Source organism: Taudactylus pleione, unplaced genomic scaffold (genome assembly GCF_031769625.1).
Source record: "Taudactylus pleione unplaced genomic scaffold, aTauple2 ptg000122l, whole genome shotgun sequence".
NCBI classification, from domain to species: domain Eukaryota; kingdom Metazoa; phylum Chordata; class Amphibia; order Anura; family Myobatrachidae; genus Taudactylus; species Taudactylus pleione.
In genome coordinates, this window is record NW_028284524.1 from 13,296,234 (window position 1) to 13,316,515 (window position 20,282).

Genomic DNA, 20,282 nt, shown 5'->3' on the forward strand with positions numbered 1-20,282 from the left:
CGCAGAATGTCCGTCTGAACATGGCTGCTGTGTCAAAGCAACTGCAGCAAAAGACGCCGTCACTGTCTGCGACACCCCTAGTTAGTCACCCACCTTTCCCAGGACAATGTATAGTGATTAATGTCACAGGACACAGCATCACTTGACAATGTACGGTGTGTATTATCTCAAAACAATGGACAGATGTGTTCTTACACATCTTTGCTGCAGTCACGTCAAAAAGCCCCTCTTGGCGCACCAGGTCCCGTGAGACATTGCTGCTAGTGCTTGGGTCTTTTTTGCATCTTTTTTTTTGCCGGAAATGTGTCTAAGGGGCATGGTGATGCGTCTAGGATGCACAGACTGTGCTGATTAATTGTATATGAAACACTTGTATATCTGTGTACACCTAAGTCTCAGAAACTGTGCGCCTGATTCAGAGCCGGACGCTCTGACAAGAGCGCTCGCTCTGAATCAGGGCCGTCCTACCTATTATTGGAGCGGCCTCCCGCCGCTCGCATAGCTGTGGGTGACCACCCACAGTTTATGCGAGCGGCCAAAAAGATGGTCGTGATGGTCACGACGAGACCCTGCGGTAGGGTCTCGCTGCCGCAAGCCCAGGAGTGCTTTTGGCTCTATCAGTGTGCATGCGCACTAGGGCAACATTGACCCGCTTGCGAGCGCTCAGCGCTCGCGAGCGGGTCTGAATCAGGCCCTGTATACGAAGTGCTACAATGTAGCGACCACAGCTTTTTGCATTCCAAGTTCCGTTGTGCTTCATGTACAGACTCAGGTGCTCACAGATATACAAGTGTCACACATCAAATTAATAAGCACAGTCTGCTGGTGCGTCCTAGTCGCATTGCACTGCGACAAAAAAGACGCCAGACGCTAGCAGAGTCACAAGGGACCTGGCAGCTCATTCATGCTAGGCAGGTTGCGCTATGTGGCATATTGAGGCTAAATATATGAGGACCCATCTGTATAGCATATACTACCACTAGACAATGTATAGTGTATAGTTTCCCAGGACAGTATATAGTGTATATAGGCCCTCATTCAGAGCCGTACGCTCTGAATGAGGGCCGCCCTCCATAATTATGGAGCGTCCTCCTGGACGCTCGTATAGCTGTGGGTCACCACCCACAGCCTATACGAGCGTGCAGTTTGATGGCCGCGATGGTCTTGACCATCGCGACCATCGCCACTGCGAGCCGGAGCCTGCGGTTGAGTTTTTCAACCGCAAGGCCCGGAGTGATTTTGGCTCTATCAGAGCCAAAATCACTCCCACTGACATCACTAGTGATGTCAGTGGGCCGGCTTCTGACGGTAGGCGTTCCCTTGGGAACGCGGGAGGCACGCCCCCGGCACGCCCACCAAAGGGGGCATGCTGTCAATCAACATCGACAGCACGCCCCCTTTGATCAGACACAACGAGCGAAGGAAAGTCCTTCGCTCGTCGCGTCTGGCGCATGCGCACGACGGAGCTCCCGCCGTCGTGCGCATGCGCAGTGCACAACATCGACCCACTTGCGAGCAGACAGCCGCTTGCGAGTGGGTCTGAATCAGGCCCATAGTGTACTGTTACTGGATTATATGTATTGTGTAGTGTCATGGAACATGAATAGTCAAAACTCTCATAGGACATTGTACGGCATTCAGGATCCATTCAGTCTCCCATGATTAATGATAATGAGGCTGATACAGAGTGAATACTATGACAGTTGGCATAGCGTATCCTGTTGCAAAATATATTACATTACTTAAATATGGACATGCAGGGAAGATTGTGCAATAAACATTACTGTGATAAGAACATTTAAAAAACATATTACAAAATGAAGGATTAGCAAACAAGATCCTAGACAGTGTCAATTTAAGAAATACTCAACCCACAGCTGTTGCTATAATCCAAAATGTCCCACTGCGCATGTCCAGAACAGTGTGTGTACATGTCAGCAAGACATGCATATTCGCATGATTCTACCACTTATGTGCCTGGGTAGGCAGAATAGGATAGGATGGGGCATTCTATCATAGGTCGGGAACGGTAATGGCATGTTCACACAACTACAAGCAAATACTGACTAGGAAAAAATGTGCATACCTCTTGGAAACCTTATTATTTGCAGGTGATCTGGGGCAGGTAGACATTGTGGTTGATGATGATGATGGTGGTGGTTGCCAGCCTTAGCAACAGGATTATGACTGGCCGTTTAGAAACATTCAACTGACACTCATTGGTACATTCCTTGTTGTTTGGGCATAGATTATAATTTTATGTGCAGGTTTAAACAAATACTGTGACATGTGCCTGGCATAAACCAGACACATGATATTTTTGCCTACACGTAATACAAGCTCTTCATATGGGCATATATAAGATATTTTGTTGTGCCCTTCATTAATATAATTTATGCCTTTTTTGTGACCTACTGTGCATAACCCCCTTTGTATTTCTTACAGTGATTCACAGATCACTTTGTAGCACAAAATACAGCAATAATGTCACTTTATGCATTATTATACTTATTACTGACCCTTTATGGTCCCAAAGGTTTCAAGAACCTGATTTCTAACATTAAATCCCCCAATGACATAAGAAATAGCTCTTCTCATTATAAATTACACACCCTGAATGCATACTTGTTGATGGCTGATATAACATCTCTGAAGAAGATTTTGGAGGTGAAAGTATGGCCGTGATACACAATCGGTTCTCCATTAGGGCCATCCCAGATGTCCACCTCCACACACCGGCATCCTCTCTTTAGTGCCCTGTATGAGGTACAATTTAACATTATAGTCAACCAGATCCTCACACCTTAAACGTTCTACTACATAATCAAACTAGATGGTTACCTGATGAAAAGAAGAAAAACATTTCCCAGCAGAGTGCAATGAACCAGCATATGAGATTTATATCCTATATCAGTGTTCGAAGTGTGCCGGTATACAACAGTATGATATACCGGCACTTCCTCCGAGCACTGGGCCTGATTCAGAGCCGGACGCTATTTGCGGACGGTCGTTCAAAAAAAGGGGCCGGCTATTTAAATTGAGCGCTCGCTCTTTGCTGTTTGTTGACGCCTCTATGTCTGAGCGAGCGAACGAAAAATGCGCTCGCTATTTTGTAAAGACGCCCCTTTGCCGTTCGCATCACACGTCATCTCCGGTATTTATTAGATTAATCGGGAACATCGAAAGGAATCAGAACTGCTCGCAGTGGTTGTGGTAGGATTTTCCTACCGCAACCACTGCGAGCAGTTCAGGCTAAAAGACAACCAAGTGACGTGGTCGATGACGCTCCTTTACTAATTATGCATTCCCATTAAACGCCCTTTTGACCGTTTGGCACGCCTGCATTCGGATCTCCACTCCCCCGTTTTCAAGCACCTTCCCCTGTTACCACCCACAAACGGTACATTCTGTCAGTCAAATTAGCAGCCCCTCGCTGTTTTGCGAGCGCACGATTTCCAAACGCAATGACTTGTTTGCGCTTGCGCATTACGACCCATACGCATGCGCAGTTGTGCGAACATCGTTCAGAGCGAACAAGCGGCCGCTTACGAGCGGCTCTGAATCAGGCCCACTGATCCCTGTTGTGCCACCCGCCGCCCGCCGAAGATGTTTGTTCTTGCAATAGATTGCAAGAACAAACTGATTGCCATAGAAATACAGCCCACATCACCGCCGTCATTTCTAATCTGGGGCTGTCCGCAAGCTAATTGGACCTCGTGGACCCGGCAGACAATCAGAAGCGGCCGCTCCTGACTGGCTACGGGTCTGCGGGCGATAATTAGGAACCTTAACTGATTTAATGAGCCATTCGCAGTTTCACTGTGCACTAGCACATGGAGGAGGGGGGGTTTCTAAGTACCCAGAAACCCCCACCCTGACCAACCAATTTTTTTTCTTCTTCAGAGATGGAGACAGCCTTGTCTCCATCTCTGCGCCATCCACGATCGGTGGCGCGGCGCTGGCCGGCCAGGTCCCGGCCAGTTATGATGTCAGCGCTTCCACGTCAGGTGGCTTTCATACCACCTGATAAGGAAGCGCTGGCAGCTGAATCAGCAGTGAACAGGCAGTGCGCCATGCTCACAGCCCTAGACAGAGGGAGGCACTGCCGGAGCCGGGCTCCACCTTCCGGCTCATGGACGGCAGCGGGCACAGGAGCAGGGATTCAGGTAAGTGGTTTTTTTTTTTGTTTGTTTGTTTGTTTGTGTATATGTAAGGGGCACTGCTGGGGGGAGGCACTACTGGAGGGCACTATATTTGGGGGCACTGCAAGGGGGGACCACTACTGGGGGCACTGTCACTGCTGGTGGGAGGCACTACTGGGGGCACTGGCACTGCTGGGGGAAGCACTGCTGGGGGCACTGGCACTGCTGGGGAGGGCACTAAATATGGGTCACTGCATACAGGGACTACTACTGGGGGTACAATATAAGTGGCACTGTATATTAGGGACCACTACTGGGGGCTCTGGCACTGCTGGGGGGGCACTATGTAAGGGGCACTGCATAGGGGAGGACTACTACTAGGGGCACTATATAAGTGACACTACATAAGGAGGACTACTACGGGGGCAGTATAGAAGGGGCACTGCATAGGGGACCACCACTTAGGGCACTACATAGGAGGGTCTACTACTAGAGGTATTATATAAGAGGCACCACATAGGGAGGACTACTACTGGGGCCAGTATATAAGGGGCACTGCATAGGGGGGGACTACTACTGGGGGCACTGTATAAGGGGCACTACATAGGTAGGACTACTACTGGGGGCCTCTGTCATGTGTAGACATATATAATGGAAACCCCTCCCTGAGAATCCTGCGTTTGCCCCTGCTGTGCGCAACCAGATTGTTCTCGTTTGGCAGCAGTAGTGTGCTGCACACGTCTCTCCTCATTCCGGAGCCGGCCATCAATAAGCAGCAGTGCCCCAGGGGGCCGCACCTTCATGCGGCCTGATACTGCGCTGATACTGGTAAGTGCTAATCAGTGCTCTGTGGCAAGCTCTGACCTAAGTACTTACCAGTGATATTTGTAGAACCCTGTGACGTCCGCTCACTGCTTCCCTTTTTATATAATAAATATATTAACAACGTACACATTTGTTCATTTCTGTGTCTATGCCCTAACATACAGTATACCTAATATAATATTGTGGCAAGGCAAGATGTGTAAGAGGCACTACTACTGCATGACATAATATATTATAAGGGGCACTTCAGTGTGGTACACTACATTGATGAAAAGGGGGCGTGCCTTAAGATCACACCCCTATTGGGTGGCCACATCCCCTTTTCCGCCATGCAAGCACCTTCGGCACGTACATAGGTACAATCCAAAATTTTCCATACCCCCACTTCAAAATTCCCACTTCGACCACTGTCCTATATAATAACAGCAATGCAGATTACATACATTTGATAACATATGATAAACGGTCACAACAGGCATTGTTATATAAACCCATCAGGAAAATTACATGTAAGACATTCATTCATCATTAACTCCGTCAACAGATGGTGAATTACATGACATATTTTAACTGATCCTTTTTTGGATTATTTCCGTCTGGGTTGTATAGCAGCCAATATGTCTGATGCTATTAGATGCAGTGCATGCTGGATTTAATGCTGTCCAGACTGGCATTTGGGGGCATAAACTTGAGCATCTTTTTCATATAAAAAGGAAGTGTCACTTTAAAATAGTTATTGTTAGCTTCTGTTGATTAGCCTCTGAGTATGGGAAAACCCATCTGTTGTCTCCTGGCACCCGCATACTGTACTATACATTTCTCATTGACCCTCTCCTGCTAGCAGTTAACTGGAGCGGAGCTACACAATGAGTGGCTGCAGAAGCATAGTGGGCTCTGGTTTAGTGAACACAGAGTAAGACAGCTCTAAGTGGCGCTGAAACATACTTGCATGCATGATGTGCTGTGGTCTGTGATGATCATTTATTAATGCAGTAACACATTTCTCTAAATTCAGTGGAGGGAAAGGTGGCCCACCATTGAATATGTGCAATTGGGGGAAATGTACTAAGCCTTGGAGAGTGATAAAGTGGAGATAGATAAAGTAACCAATCAGCTCCTAACTGTCATTTTGCAGGCTGTTTTTTGACTAAAATGACAGTTAGGAGCTGATTGGCTGGTACTTTATCATTGTTCATTTTGTCAGTCCCCAAGGCTTAGTACATCTCCCCCATGGTGTTTTTGTGCAACAGTCGAGCTACACATTATGCCTAGCAATGTGGCATGTGAAATTTGTAGAGAGCTACAGGTCCAGCTTTACTGGGTAGGACCCACCTTGAGTTCTTCTCAGGCCTATATGCTGTCTACAACTGGCCCTGACTACTGCTAAGTAGAATGAGACATTTGAATTGAGTCTCCTCTGCATAACATCCGAGTTCTCATTTATATGCCTGGTGACACAGTGACTGACAATCCTCATCCGGTGTTGGTGTAGGGTGCATGAACACAGGCAGGAGCCAGCATACACGTGCAGCCCCAACAGATACAACATGCACAAATCATGAGTCCAGCCATTCACCTTATGTATCCCTCCACACTGCTCTGCCCTCGCAGCTGGTCCTCCATAAGGTAGGTGTTATGGGATGAAGAGATAAAATAGTGGCACAGGGGTTGGGTCATATCCTGGTAGAGCGGGTCATGGTTCACACTGAAGATGGATCCCTCAGGAGAGCACAAGTATGTCAGGAAACCATCAATGCTCAGAGCATGAAGCTTCTTTGCTAGAAGTCAGATAAGATATCAGTTATATTAATCATTATAAACTCAAATTAGGATCTTAAATGAACCGTAAAGAAGCCATATGTAAATGAGCCAAAACGCATCTGTACACTTTCAACATCTGCACTTGGGGGTAAATTTACTAAGAATCATGTTTGCTCGAGATTGCAATCTCGGATGTGTTTTGCCATTTTTTACAACTCAGAAATTTACTAAAGGAAATCTCGGGTGAGAATGCAAACACAAATAAATACACCATCGGCCAAACTCGCAAGTACTTTTCATAGCAAGGAACACAACTCGGGAATTTACCAAGAATCGTGATTAGAATCACGGGTGTAATTTTTGCAAACTTGGACCTAAATAGAAGTTTTAATTAGACTACCCCCTGAGCTGCGAGTTTGTCAGAAACGTACACAGATCAGTGTGATCTGTGTATGTTCCTGTCTGTATTAAGGATCTAAATGGTTGATGTTAAAAAAATGACGTAGGGTCCCCCCAAAAAAATCATAACTAGCCAAGGGCTCCTGAGCCAGTCCTTGTTCTTAAAATATGGGGGGAAAACAAATAGGGTTCCCCTGTAATTTATGAACCAGCACTGGGCTCCCTGAGTGAGTCCTGGTTATAAAAGTAGGGGAAAAATATATGTGGGGTTCCCCCTAATTTTTAAATCCAGCACCGGACTCAATTTTAGCGGTGGTGTAATGCCACAGCCAGGAGACTCTTTCACTGCATCACCCCTACCAAAGCATTAACACTCAAAGCTAGTCAGTGCAAGCAGGGGATCTCAGGGGAGGTGGAGCCCCCCCAAATAAAGGGGTCCCCCTCTCCTGAGCACCCCAGGCTTACGCTGAAGCCCGGAGCTCTTCCCCGCACCCTGGCCGGTGGGTGCAGGGGTAATAGTGTAAAGAATAGATTAATACTAGTATTTTTTACAGTGGAACTACAGTTGCCGGCGTGCCTGCCCTTTGGCACTTGTGGAACTACCCCTGCATTCCTTGGCCAGAGGTATGGGGAAGAGCCCGGGCTTCAGCATAAGCCTGGGTGCTCAGGAGAGGGGAGACCCCTTTATTGGGGGGGTACATCCCCTGAGATCCCCTGCTTGCACTGACTTGCTTGGGGTGTTAATGCTTTGGCCAGGGTGACACGGTGAAGGTGTCTACTGGCTCTGGCATTACACCCCGGCTAGAATTGAGTCCAGTGCTGGATTTAAAAATAGGGGGAATCCCACATATTTTTTTCCCCTATTTTTAAAACCAGGACTCGCTCAGGGAGCCCAGAGCTGGTTCATAAAATATGGGGGAACCCTACTCGTTTCCCCCCCGTATTTTAAGAACCAGGACTGGCTCAGAAGCCCGGGGCTGGTTATGTTTTTTTTTTTGGGGGGGGGCCTACATCTTTTTTTTTTTTACATTAACCATTTAGATCCTTTTAAAACACAAGCAGCCTGCACATATCTTACTGATACAGTATTTGTGGGCTGCTTGTACGGGAGAGTTTTGACTCAGGAAACTCAGGTGAGATATCTTGATCACATACACCATCGGAAAACACGATCACAGCAGGTCGCGATTATTGGTAAATTTGAGTTTCAGCAGGCTAAAATCACCTGAGTTTCAGCGATGCAAACCGAACAGACAAAATTCTTAGTAAATTTACCCCTTAGAGTTGCAAAATGTTTATATGTACAGCAGCTACTATAACTCATTTCAAGAACCATGTAGCTCAAATTAAGACGCATCTCAAAGAGTTGGGCTTAACTTGCCTCTGCTCATCATGTTAATGCCCCTGAACTGCGTTTCTGACCACAAGGGGCCACAAGTGCAAGATAATGCAAATAACATTAAGACAGACAGATAGATAGATAGATAGATAGATAGATAGATAGATAGATAGATAGATAGATAGATAGATAGATAGATATATTGTCTATCTAATTATTCACAGCATTTTAAAGGAAACAAAGCTACCAGCACCATCATACCACAGTGTAGGTAATGTAAAATAAGTCATTATTAGCAGGAGAATTCAACAAATAATTTGACTGACATATAATTGGGTCCTGCCTGAGTCCTCTGTCATCTCACCAGTTTCTGATGGTTCATATCGAGCAATAAGGTCCATTGCAAACTCCTCCGTACTGTCTACTTCCAGCTGCTCCTGACGTAGAAAGTCTACAAACTCCAGCAGTGTTAGCTTCTTCCCATCTTTTGAGAAATCCTGGAATATCTTAAGAACCTCGTCACGTTGTGTCAGAGCTTTATAAAACAGCACAAACTCGTCTCCCTCCAGGGTGCTGGACTCTGATTTATCTGCCATCTATGGACATAAAACTGTGCATGTAATTATAGTTAATATCCTGTCATGTCGTATGTTGTCACCAGCTCGGGGCTCAAGGGTGACTTCCCTTGGCAAAGCCCTAACATGAACTCCTCAATATTTCAGCCATACCTTGTGGAGACTAATTAATGACATTTTGTCATGTAGCCACATGTTATAGCAGCAGTACAGTATAACGTGTAATTATCTGCATATTGTGTATTTCTCCCAAAATCTCAAGTTGCCAAAGAAAGACAATATGGACATTTATGAATTATTACACAGGCCAAAAGTATTAATATAACTGCTTAAACTGGACCTTTTTTGCTGTTTTGAAATATCTACCAGCAATACTACAGCTTGTGTCAAAGCCTAATTTCAGTATAAAGTTACCCTCTCCCACAGACAGCTCCTCATACGGTGACTAAAGAGCGTAATTATATGAAATAGTCTTCTGACAAACAACTATTAAATGATTATTAGCAGGATATTAACATTATAATTCACATGCACAAATCCATTATAACAAATCAGTCACAGGTATTATGGAAATGCCTTATAAGGACAAAGCCGTAGATTACACATGTACACTCTTTTTTTAATTTAGATAGAACAAAGCTGTAAAATGTTATCCCGCAGCCTAACTCTAACCCTCCCCCTAGTGCCTAACCCCTACCGTAAAGCTAACCCTCCCCCTTACCCTAATACCGGTGGTCGAGATTCTGGTGCTGAGATTCCGACTGCTGTCGGGATTCTGACGCCGGTATTCTGAGTTCCAGCAGTTTGACCGCCAGGACGGTGTCTACATCACCTTTAGACAACTGCAGAAATTAACTAATGGCATTTACCAACATGCTCTATAATAATGTGATCTATTGGATTATTATTAGGGATCACTATGTTTTTTTTAACTACAAACTGGGGCAGATGTACTAAGCTCTGGAAAGCAATAAATTGGAGAGTGTTAAACTACCAACCAATCAGCTCCTAACTGTCATTTTCCAAACACAGCCTGTAGCATGACAGTTAGGAGCGGAGTGGCTGGTAGTTTATCACTTTACAATTTATCACTTTCTAAAGCTTAGTACATCTACCCTAGACTGTCCTATTAGATTAATACCCTTTTCACATTGCTGTTTCGACCCAGATTATTGCTGGATTAACCTGGGTCGTGGCTAGGTGTGAAAGGGTCACCAGAAAAAAAAGACGGGGTCCAGTGACCCGGCAATCCAACGCGGGTAGCTTGCAGGGTTGGACCCTGGAAGGACCATCGGGTTAAGTGACAGTGTGAATGGGGTCTCATTTACAGCATAATTTTATTTTTTTAATCATTTTTGCCCCTAATACAGTGGCACTCTGGGGTGCCTCAGGGCACTTGCAGGGGTGCCTTGGGTTGGTGTCCAGTACAAATAAAACTATTTTTAGTCAGTGTGATAGGCAAAACCAGTGCTGGCTGCTGCAAATCAAAATATATGTGGACAAAAAAAGTGGAGCCCTGTCAACCACCACATGTAAGGGTGACATATATATAAGCACAATTTACTTAATTTAAGTTTTGATAAATTTCTCAATAAGAAACTTTTGCCCCAGGGGTGCCGTGGACAAAATGCTGATATCTAGGGTGCCGTGATTCTAAAAAGTTTGGGAACCACTGCCCTAATAATTAAATTATTTAAATAGTTATGCCTCTTCAATTTATTGGGGGGGGGGTGAGGTCTTTAATGAGTATTAATTAGTGACAAAGTAATACTTATATTTAATGTGGCTCTTTAATATGTACTATCTGGACAGATAGCTCAAAATGCATGCACTGTATTTTGAACAAACTCTCTGACCAGAGCCATTTTCTGGCAAAATCCTTTCTTACAAATCGCTGGAAAGTGGAAACGGCCGGCAATTTGCTTAGTAAGCCTCAAAACCAATAGCTATTACATCTGCCAAAGTCGCAGTAATCTCGTCATGATTTCTGGCAATCTGGCCGCAATTTCTAGCAACCTCAACGATGCCAGGAAACTGCAACCCATTACATTTGGCCCTATAGGTTAAATGCAGAAACCTGTTGATTTTAGCTTGTTTATCAATACAACTAACACATCCAATTCACTAGGAAATGGAAAACATACACAACTTGGAAGTCCCCTAGCCAGTAGGGAGATTAATGTCAAAAGTGGATGATGGTTCTCTTCAGGTCCTATGAAAATAGATTCTACAACTGCAGTGACCACATGGGAAAAATCACCTTCATTGTTTCTACTCATCCTTTTCCCAAGCATTATAGAGTAAACAGGAGTTCAGCAGCTATATTCTATTTGTAAAAAGTGTAAAATGTACTTATTTCTCAACATTTGAATGCTATAGGCCACAAATAATATGAAATTAAGCTATTTAAAGCTCTTCAAACTAATTTACTCAAAATACCCTCCATATTAAATTTATTTTTATTAATTGGTAGCTATTGCAGAGTGTAGGCTAAGTAAATTATACTGAGGTACAATCTGTATACGGATCACACTTTTTGGCTAGGTAATTACCATCGATCCGTCCTATTTTGTGGGAGGGCTGCTGCCTTTGGAACTAAAGTGCATAAATTACCTACAGACAATAACACATTAAACAGATCTCTCAACAGTCAACACATAACTAAACATACTGTGCTTTATAGCTGTACTGTTTCTTCACTGTTAAACTTTTAACTTTTATTGTTGGTCAGCTATTAATAATATTCACAAATGTTAATGAGAGAGTGAACAGTCCATGTGTGCCCCTGAGAAACATCATCAGGAACCTTCACTCACTATATTGGTTCTAAATGACCACACGAGCGCACAGCATCACAGGAGCGCCTGCCCATATTAATAGCTACTTGGGACAAGCAGGTTTCTCCCGCTAAAGATACATGTGTCAATAACTGTACCTCGCAATTAGGCTACACACAGGCTGTACAATTAATGCGTAACGAGGTCACATTAAAAGGGATTTGATACCCTGCCTGAATCAGAGTCACATTGTTCTGCTGAGAGCACAGCAGGAGTGGAGCATACAGTATTTGACCAAAATAGGTGTCACATAAGCCGATCACTTTATGCTCCCATGTGCTCAATATTTTAAAAACATTTCCAAGGACACTTTACCACTGAGTCGATGTATCTGACACACGTGATACTGTCTCAGTGTAACTGGGAGCACTACAATCTCCATCATGTAATGTTTTATTTTAATTATAACCTATAATTTGCACAACTGTTTCAGTAAGTATTACTTTATAAAGTCCAGAAAGTCAGGAAATATTTATGTAAAGGTCTATTCTGTAAAATTGGAGAATAACTATATTTATAAATTAGCTTTCAAACGTTTATCTTTTCTGAACAAAAACTTTCTGTAAAGTAACATTTATTACAGGGAAGTGACACAAAAGCAAAACCATTAATTAATAAGCAAAATGGACTGTTTGCAAATCCATTAATTTTAAATGAAATATTGGTTTGCAAAATTACTGTTTAATGAAATGCGTAAATCACTCTCTGTGGCTGAGAATAAAACAGCTTTTTAAACCACATTAAAACCCATTAGAAAATATTTGTTACGTACAACAATTTTTCAGAAGCTCTTGCTTATTAGAAGATGACTTATTCTCTACTTTTATAGAATGACGCCTGAAACGTCAATATGGGTAGTCATACAATAGGTGCTAATTAGTGATGTTATCAACAAGCCACCATGAATATGTAGTGTATGAATTACCTGGAAGAGGCGAAACGCATGATGCTCATTCATATCCACGTTCATCATTTTCAACAAATCCTGGACCTCCTTAAAATTCATCCTCCCATCTCTGTTCTTGTCGGCCTTCTGGAACCAGTCACAGATCCATCTGAGGGGCCAGTCAAGGTAAAACTTTTTTTTTTAGAGCAAGATTAGGCAACCAGCGGCTCTCCAGCTTCTGTAGAAGGACATGTTTGGAGTTGTAGTTACCCATCAGCTGGGGAGCAAAAAATGTTCTACCTCAGATCTAGAGCAGAGATGTCCAACTGGTGGACTCTTGGCTGGTTGCAGCCCTCCAGAAAGTATTCGTAGCACTCAGCTTCTCTGCAGAACTACAGAAACTTTACACCCTCCCCAAGATGTAATACTAGCTTTTTTTCAGTAGAGGGTATTCTGGGGCCTCTAGAGAGATCTCTATGTTTTGCCCACTAAAATCTTAAAGTGGGCATAGATAAACTTACACATACTTGGAAAGATATAAAAGGTATTGTTACATTTAAACATGTATGTAAACGAGGCAATGTGATTGGACAGCGGAGGGCATACCTGGCTGAAAAGGATATCTAAGGATTAAATATTCTATATGTTCAGCTCACATCCAAACAAGGAGCGATTCATTTGTTGCAATAGTTCAAACCCTTGAACGTTGGCAGGTACTGTAGCATGTGTAGCCTGCACTGGTCACAGAACATTAGATATATATTTAATTTTATTTACACATTGAAAAGATACTGATCGAGGAGCTCTTTCTGATCCATGTTGGTCACAGTTTCTATGAGCTTCTCTAGGCCTTGGATCCAGCATTGGGCCTCCTCTGGTGTACTTGCGACAAGGTCAAGGTTACCCCGCCGTCCGTGGAATACAATTGTAAAGCAAAGCTTGGGCTCAAACTCTTCTGCGATGCTCTGCAGAACTTCTGACTGATGTCCCTCCCGTACAGTCTCAATGTCACTGATGGAAACTAGATGAAGTAACCAACATTTGAGCTCTTGAATAAGTGAAGAATGTAGCAAGAGAAGAGAATGTAGTTGATGGTGTACAGAGATGGCGGTGTATTCATAGAATCTATGGCCCTCATTCAGAGGCGGTCGGAGGATGCAAGCGGTCGCTCAGAAACTGGTCGGCCACTTGCATCCTGACCGCCCGCCTCTGTTGCGGTCGTTAGGCTGTGGGTTAACGACGAGACCCGAGGGTAGGGTCTCACTTGTCATAAGCCCCGGAGAGCTTCTGGCCTCCCCCAAACGGCAGGCATTCCCACGGGAACGCCTCCGTTTGGGCTGCCACGCCCCCCAGCCCGCCTTCCAAACGAGGCGAGCTGTCAATCAACATTGACAGCTCGCCCCCTTTGGAAAGAGACCTGCTACGACCGGCGCTGTCGGTCATAGCGGGACTCACGCATGCGCACGAGGGAGCTGGCTCCCTCGTGCGCAAGCGCACTGGCAAAACATCGAGGTGGCAGTACGGTCGTAGACCATACGGCAGCCTCTGAATAAGGTCCAATTTGTGGAGTGTACACAAGTGGGTAATATGCTGTGTATTCATATAAGCCAGTTGTGGAGTGTACATAGGTGGGTCATATGTTGTATATTCATAGAAGCTAGTTCTGGAGTGTACATAAGTGGGTCATATGTTGTATATTCATTGTCGCTAGTTGTACAGTGTACATAAGAGGGTCACACATTGTGCTTTCGTAGAAGCTGATTCTGGAGTGTACACAAGAGGGTCATATGTTGTATATACATAGAAGCTATTTGTAGAGTGTGCATAAGAGGGTCATATGTTGTATTTCATAGAAGCTAGTTGTAGAGTGTACATAAGAGGGTCATATGTTGTATATTCATAGAAGCTAGTTGAAGAGTGTACATAAGAGGGTTATATGTTGTATATTCATAGAAGCTAGTTGTAGAGTGTACATAAGAGGGTCGTATGTTGTATATTCATAGAAGCTATTTGTAGAGTGTACATAAGAGGGTTATATGTTATATATTCATAGAAGCTAGTTGTAGAGTGTACATAAGAGGGTCACAGGTTGTGTTTTCTTAGAAGCTGATTCTAGAGTGTACACAAATGGGTCATATGTTGTATATTCATAGAACCTATTTGAAGAGTGTACATAAGAGGGTTATATGTTGTATATTCATAGAAGCTAGTTGTAGAGTGTACATAAGAGGGTCACAGGTTGTGTGTTCTTAGAAGCTGATTCTAGAGTGTACACAAATGGGTCATATGTTGTATATTCATAGAACCTATTTGAAGAGTGTACATAAGAGGGTTATATGTTGTATATTCATAGAAGCTAGTTGAAGAGTGTACACAAGAGGGTCATATGTTGTATATTCATGGAAGCTATATGTAGAGTGTACATAAGAGGGTCATATGTTGCATATTCATGGAAGCTATTTGTAGAGTGTACATAAGAGGGTTATATGTTGTATATTCATAGAAGCTAGTTGTAGAGTGTAAATAAGAGGGTCATATGTTGTACAGTATAGTCATAGAAGCTAGTTGTAGAGTGTACATAAAATGGTCATATATTGTACAGTATAGTCATAGAAGCTAGTTGTATAGTGTACATAAAAGTGTCATATGTTGTACAATATATTCATAGAAGCTAGTTGTAGAGTGTACATAAGAGGGTTATATGTTGTATATACATAGAAGCTAGTTGTAGAGTGTACATAAGAGGATCATATGTTGTACAGTATATTCATAGAAGCTAGTTGTAGAGTGTACATAAGAGGGTCATATGTTGTACAGTATAGTCATAGAAGCTAGTTGTAGAGTGTATATAAAAGTGTCATATGTTGTACAGTATATTCATAGAAGCTAGTTGTAGTGTACATAAGAGGGTCATATGTTGTATATTCATAGAAGCTAGTTGTAGAGTGTACATAAAAGGGTCATATGTTGCACAGTATAGTCATAGAAGCTAGTTGTAGAGTATACATAAAAGTGTTATATGTTGTACAGTATATACATAAGAGGCTTATATGTTGTATATTCATAGAAGCTAGTTGTAGAGTGTACATAAGAGGGTCATATGTTGTACAGTATAGTCATAGAAGCTAGTTGTAGAGTGTACATAAAATGGTCATATATTGTACAGTATAGTCATAGAAGCTAGTTGTATAGTGTACATAAAAGTGTCATATGTTGTACAATATATTCATAGAAGCTAGTTGTAGAGTGTACATAAGAGGGTTATATGTTGTATATACATAGAAGCTAGTTGTAGAGTGTACATGAGAGGGTCATATGTTGTACAGTATAGTCATAGAAGATAGTTGTAGAGTGTACATAAGAGGATCATATGTTGTACAGTATAGTCATAGAAGCTAGTTGTAGAGTGTACATAAAAGTGTCATATGTTGTACAGTATATTCATAGAAGCTAGTTGTAGAGTGTACATAAGAGGGTCATATGTTGTATATTCATAGAAGCTAGTTGTAGAGTGTACATAAAAGGGTCATATGTTGCACAGTATAGTCATAGAAGCTAGTTGTAGAGTATACATAAAAGTGTTATATGTTGTACAGTATATACATAAGAGGCTTATATGTTGTATATTCATAGAAGCTAGTTGTATATTGTACATTAGAGGGTCACATGTTGTGTTTTCATAGAAGCTGATTCTGGAGTGTACACAAGAGGGTCATATGTTGTATATACATAGAAGCTAGTTGCAAGCATGCCTGTACTTTCACCAGGAACGCCTGTCATGTCGAGCACGCCAGCACCACTGACTGTATTTGGAACACCCTTACCGGATATACCACTGGCTGTGATCAACGTTGAGAAGGACAATGAAACTTACAGAGCTGTGAATTGTGAGATGCATCGATATGCACAAGCAATATTTCAGGAACACGTGCCCTACGACCTGTATTGCAATTGGATGAAGCGGGTGAACTTTGATGGAAGTCGGAAGAAAGTGCCAATCCCCAACAATTTAAGAGAAGATATCCTCTCAAGATGCCGGACAAGATTCAGGATTGGCAAGGAAGAACTTACCCGGATAAAGGACACACTGAATGGGGTGCTGCGCATGCCAAGGAAACATGCATGGAGGACAGTCACGCATACAAGTACAGATCTGCAATCAACAAACACGACTTGAAGGGACTTGTCAGAAGACAGGAAGACCCGGCGCCGCCGCTGTCCAGGACGTGGCAGCGGCAGAAGAAAGAAGCTGAGGACAGGAGAGAACTAAAGGGGTGGAAAGCAAAAAGCTAAAGAAGTTCCCCCCCTCAAAGCCTCTTCCACCATAACAGATAGGCCCTATGTGAGGCCAACAGAACATTAAACCAACCTACAGTAGACCAACAGGTCTGAAGAGAGGAAGACCCATGTGAAGAGAAAAGCGGAGGACAGGAGAGGACTAAAGGGGTGGAAAGCAAAAGAGCTAAAGAAGTTCCACCCCTCAAAGCCTCTTCCACCATACCAGGTACCGGTAGGCCCTCTGTGAGGCCAACTGTACTGTACATTAATTTATATTGTAGTTTGTTAGGCTGGTGAGATACAGTAGGGCTGATATTAATGTTACAGTAGATTAGTGTGACACTATTAGAGCAGGAAAGGGCCTTGCATGGCATATTCTCTCTCCTACAGGGACCTCTGTGTGGGATTGAGCGGGACAAAGAACAAGAGTATCTCCGGTGAGTACTGTATGTACCGTACCATACCTGTGTGTCTGTCTTTTACTGTCTGTTTGTCTCTGCCTATCCTCCTTTCTTCAGGGCGTACAGTGGACCTTGAACTCTGATGCAAGGTAGAGTCTGCACCTGGTATAGGTGAAACTCTGCATCTGAGGCCAAAAGTGCCAGTGATGATTTTAACTTAAAAGCCAACTCTTTTTGTGTATTCATCGGTCCAGTAGGGCGTATCGGTCGGCATTGAGTAAGGACTGTTCTCATGTCATCTCTTTCCTCCTAGGTACTGTACAGTAGTCATGTCCGTGTCCAGCTTGGAACTCCAGGACATGCCAGCGGCAGAAGAAAGAAGCGTGTGACAGTAGAGGACTACAGGAGTGGAAAGCTAAACAAGTTCCCCCCCTTCTGTAAAGCCTGTTACTGTAGGTTAAATAAAAATTGTCATTAATTTATACAATTGGTGTTTGTACTGTATGTAATTCAGTCTTTAAGTGCGCCTGAGAGCCAACACGTGCATCTGTCATTAAAAAGGTACTGTACAAAAAGTCAATAACAAACAGATGCAGGGGTGTATCGTCCTATTTACCAGGATTTCACTCACCAGGGGCGCGCCGGCCGATGGGGGTTGACACCCACAGTCATATACTGTACAGTATCCCTGTTGCCCATCACAGTGATTTCACAGCTGCCCGGCACTTACAGTAGAATACAGTACAGTAGACATACAGTACTGTATACACTGAGGGACGTTTTCAATTTAGGGGTGGTCTATTTACTTTTTTTAGCCGATCTGGTATTTTCACTCCAAGGGGGTCTATTTACTGTACTAAGCAGTGTTAGACAGTGAGAAGTGATAAAAAAGTGATAAGGTGTCAGTCAATCAGCTCCCAACTGTCATTTTTCAAACACAGCCTGTGAGATGACAGTTGGGAGAACATTGGTTGGCACTTTTTCACACATTGGAGCAAAAACACGGGATTGGCTAAAAACAGTTTGGGAGATTACGTCATTTTGCCAGGCGTAAAATTATCGCTGTATTCAATTTGAAAGGTTTTCTGCCTACTGTAGGCGGGAAGTCAATGCAATGTACAGTAAGACAGTATGTTAAAAAGTTTCGCCTACTGTATGAATAGCAGGCGGAAAAATTTGGTGAATTGGGGTGCAATCTTGCGGGAAGCCTTCAACATCCCCTAAAGGTACTGTAAACTGCGTAACTTTTTAAAAAAAAAGTCAGAACACACTAAAAATTCACTTTCATTTTGGGGGGCGGAAGAAAAAAAATTAGGGAGAAAAAGTGAAACTTGTAGGGGTAAATTTACTAAGATGGGAGTTCTATTTAAGAAGTTACTGTAATGTATGTTGCCCATAGCATCCAATCAGATTCTACAGTACTTAGCATTTATCTACAGTAGCACCTTCTAGAAGATACTGTACAGTATCAGATTGGTTGCTATGGGCAACATCACTTAATAGCACTACCATCTTAGTACATTTACCCCCATATATATAAAATGTACTGAGTTTAGTAAAAAAAAAAAAAGCGCTAAATGGGTATACAGTAGATCTGGGCATGCGCCTGAGATACGATGACGTACAGTATTGTAGGAAACACTCAAGCCAGGTGCAAACTTGGTATTGCAGGCAGCTGTAGTGTAATGGTAAATAATCAAACCAATACATTACGCTGCCTGTACAACCCTTTTGCGGGTTCGAAGCTTGAAAGGTTACACTTTTTATTTTTTATTAACAAGGTTAGACTTTTTGGTCAAAGTACTGTGGCATAGAAATACCAGAATTTCTGGATAATGTACTGTATTAGTGAAGATTTAAAACAAAATACAATTACTGTATACAGTATGTACTTTAAAGGTCTCGAACCAGCGGGACAAGAAAATGGTAGATGCAGTAGGGCTAGGCATTAGCCCCCTAGACTACTGCATCAACTGTACTGTAGTTCCTAGAGTCAGGGAATCACTACAATGTCTACCGTATTGTACTTACAACTACAGTTATAAGTACCGTATAATACAGACAACTGGACATGCGCAGTGCTATGATACTCAATACGCCACAGTGTAGCGCGCAACTAGCAATGCGGTATACTGTATGGCATACCGTATGGAGCAACAAACTACAGTACTGTAGCTGGGCACATCTACAGTACAATAGATTGATTTTTGTAAGGGTTGGATAACAACACTGAACTACAGTACTATAGTGAACATTAAAAAAATAAATTAAATTATAAAGGACTCGAACATAAGGAGAGAAGTGTAAGCAAGACGGATCACCTAAGCCCTTGCTCACAAGTCTCTCCTAGTCCTCTACATTACTTTATGTGACATCTACAGTACCATACGATGAAGTACAGTACTCAGGCGTCTGTAGAGTAGAGGTAAGAAATCGAACTTCTACATTGCAGACGTCTGTACAACCCGGGTTCGAAACCAGGAAGCTTAATAATGAAGCTTTTCATTATTATTAGACAGTCAAGGTTACACTTTTTATTTTTAATATTATTATTACACAGTCAGTGTAATAATAACACACTTTCACTGTGTGTGAATCATGACCCGGTACTGTACAGTATGATATTCCATACTGTACGCCATAGCGCTACAAGGGTATGGCTATGGCGCAGCACCACTGGCAATGCATTGTAACCCCGCCACTGGGCACAAGCCAGAGATCCTATTTGTACCGTAACCCATCAGAACTGGCTATAAGTTACCACAACGCAAACTGTGCTGACATTGACGCAATTTTGCGGTTTAAACGCCGAGTCAGTTTGTACTATAGAGACCCCTCT

At 43.0% G+C, this 20,282-nt stretch overlaps 1 protein-coding gene across 1 annotated transcript in view; it reads right to left on the bottom strand.

Moving 5' to 3' along the window:
- PLCD4 (phospholipase C delta 4) overlaps positions 1–20,282 on the bottom strand; it is a 95,116-nt gene that overhangs the window by 26,740 nt on the left and 48,094 nt on the right. The window contains exons 4-8 of the mRNA XM_088472415.1: positions 13,557–13,785; positions 12,804–12,933; positions 8,831–9,062; positions 6,544–6,745; positions 2,613–2,757 (exon numbers count right to left, since the gene is read on the bottom strand). Coding sequence (XP_088328541.1) covers positions 2,613–2,757; positions 6,544–6,745; positions 8,831–9,062; positions 12,804–12,933; positions 13,557–13,785 — 938 coding nt within the window. The remainder of the gene's footprint in view (positions 1–2,612; positions 2,758–6,543; positions 6,746–8,830; positions 9,063–12,803; positions 12,934–13,556; positions 13,786–20,282) is intronic.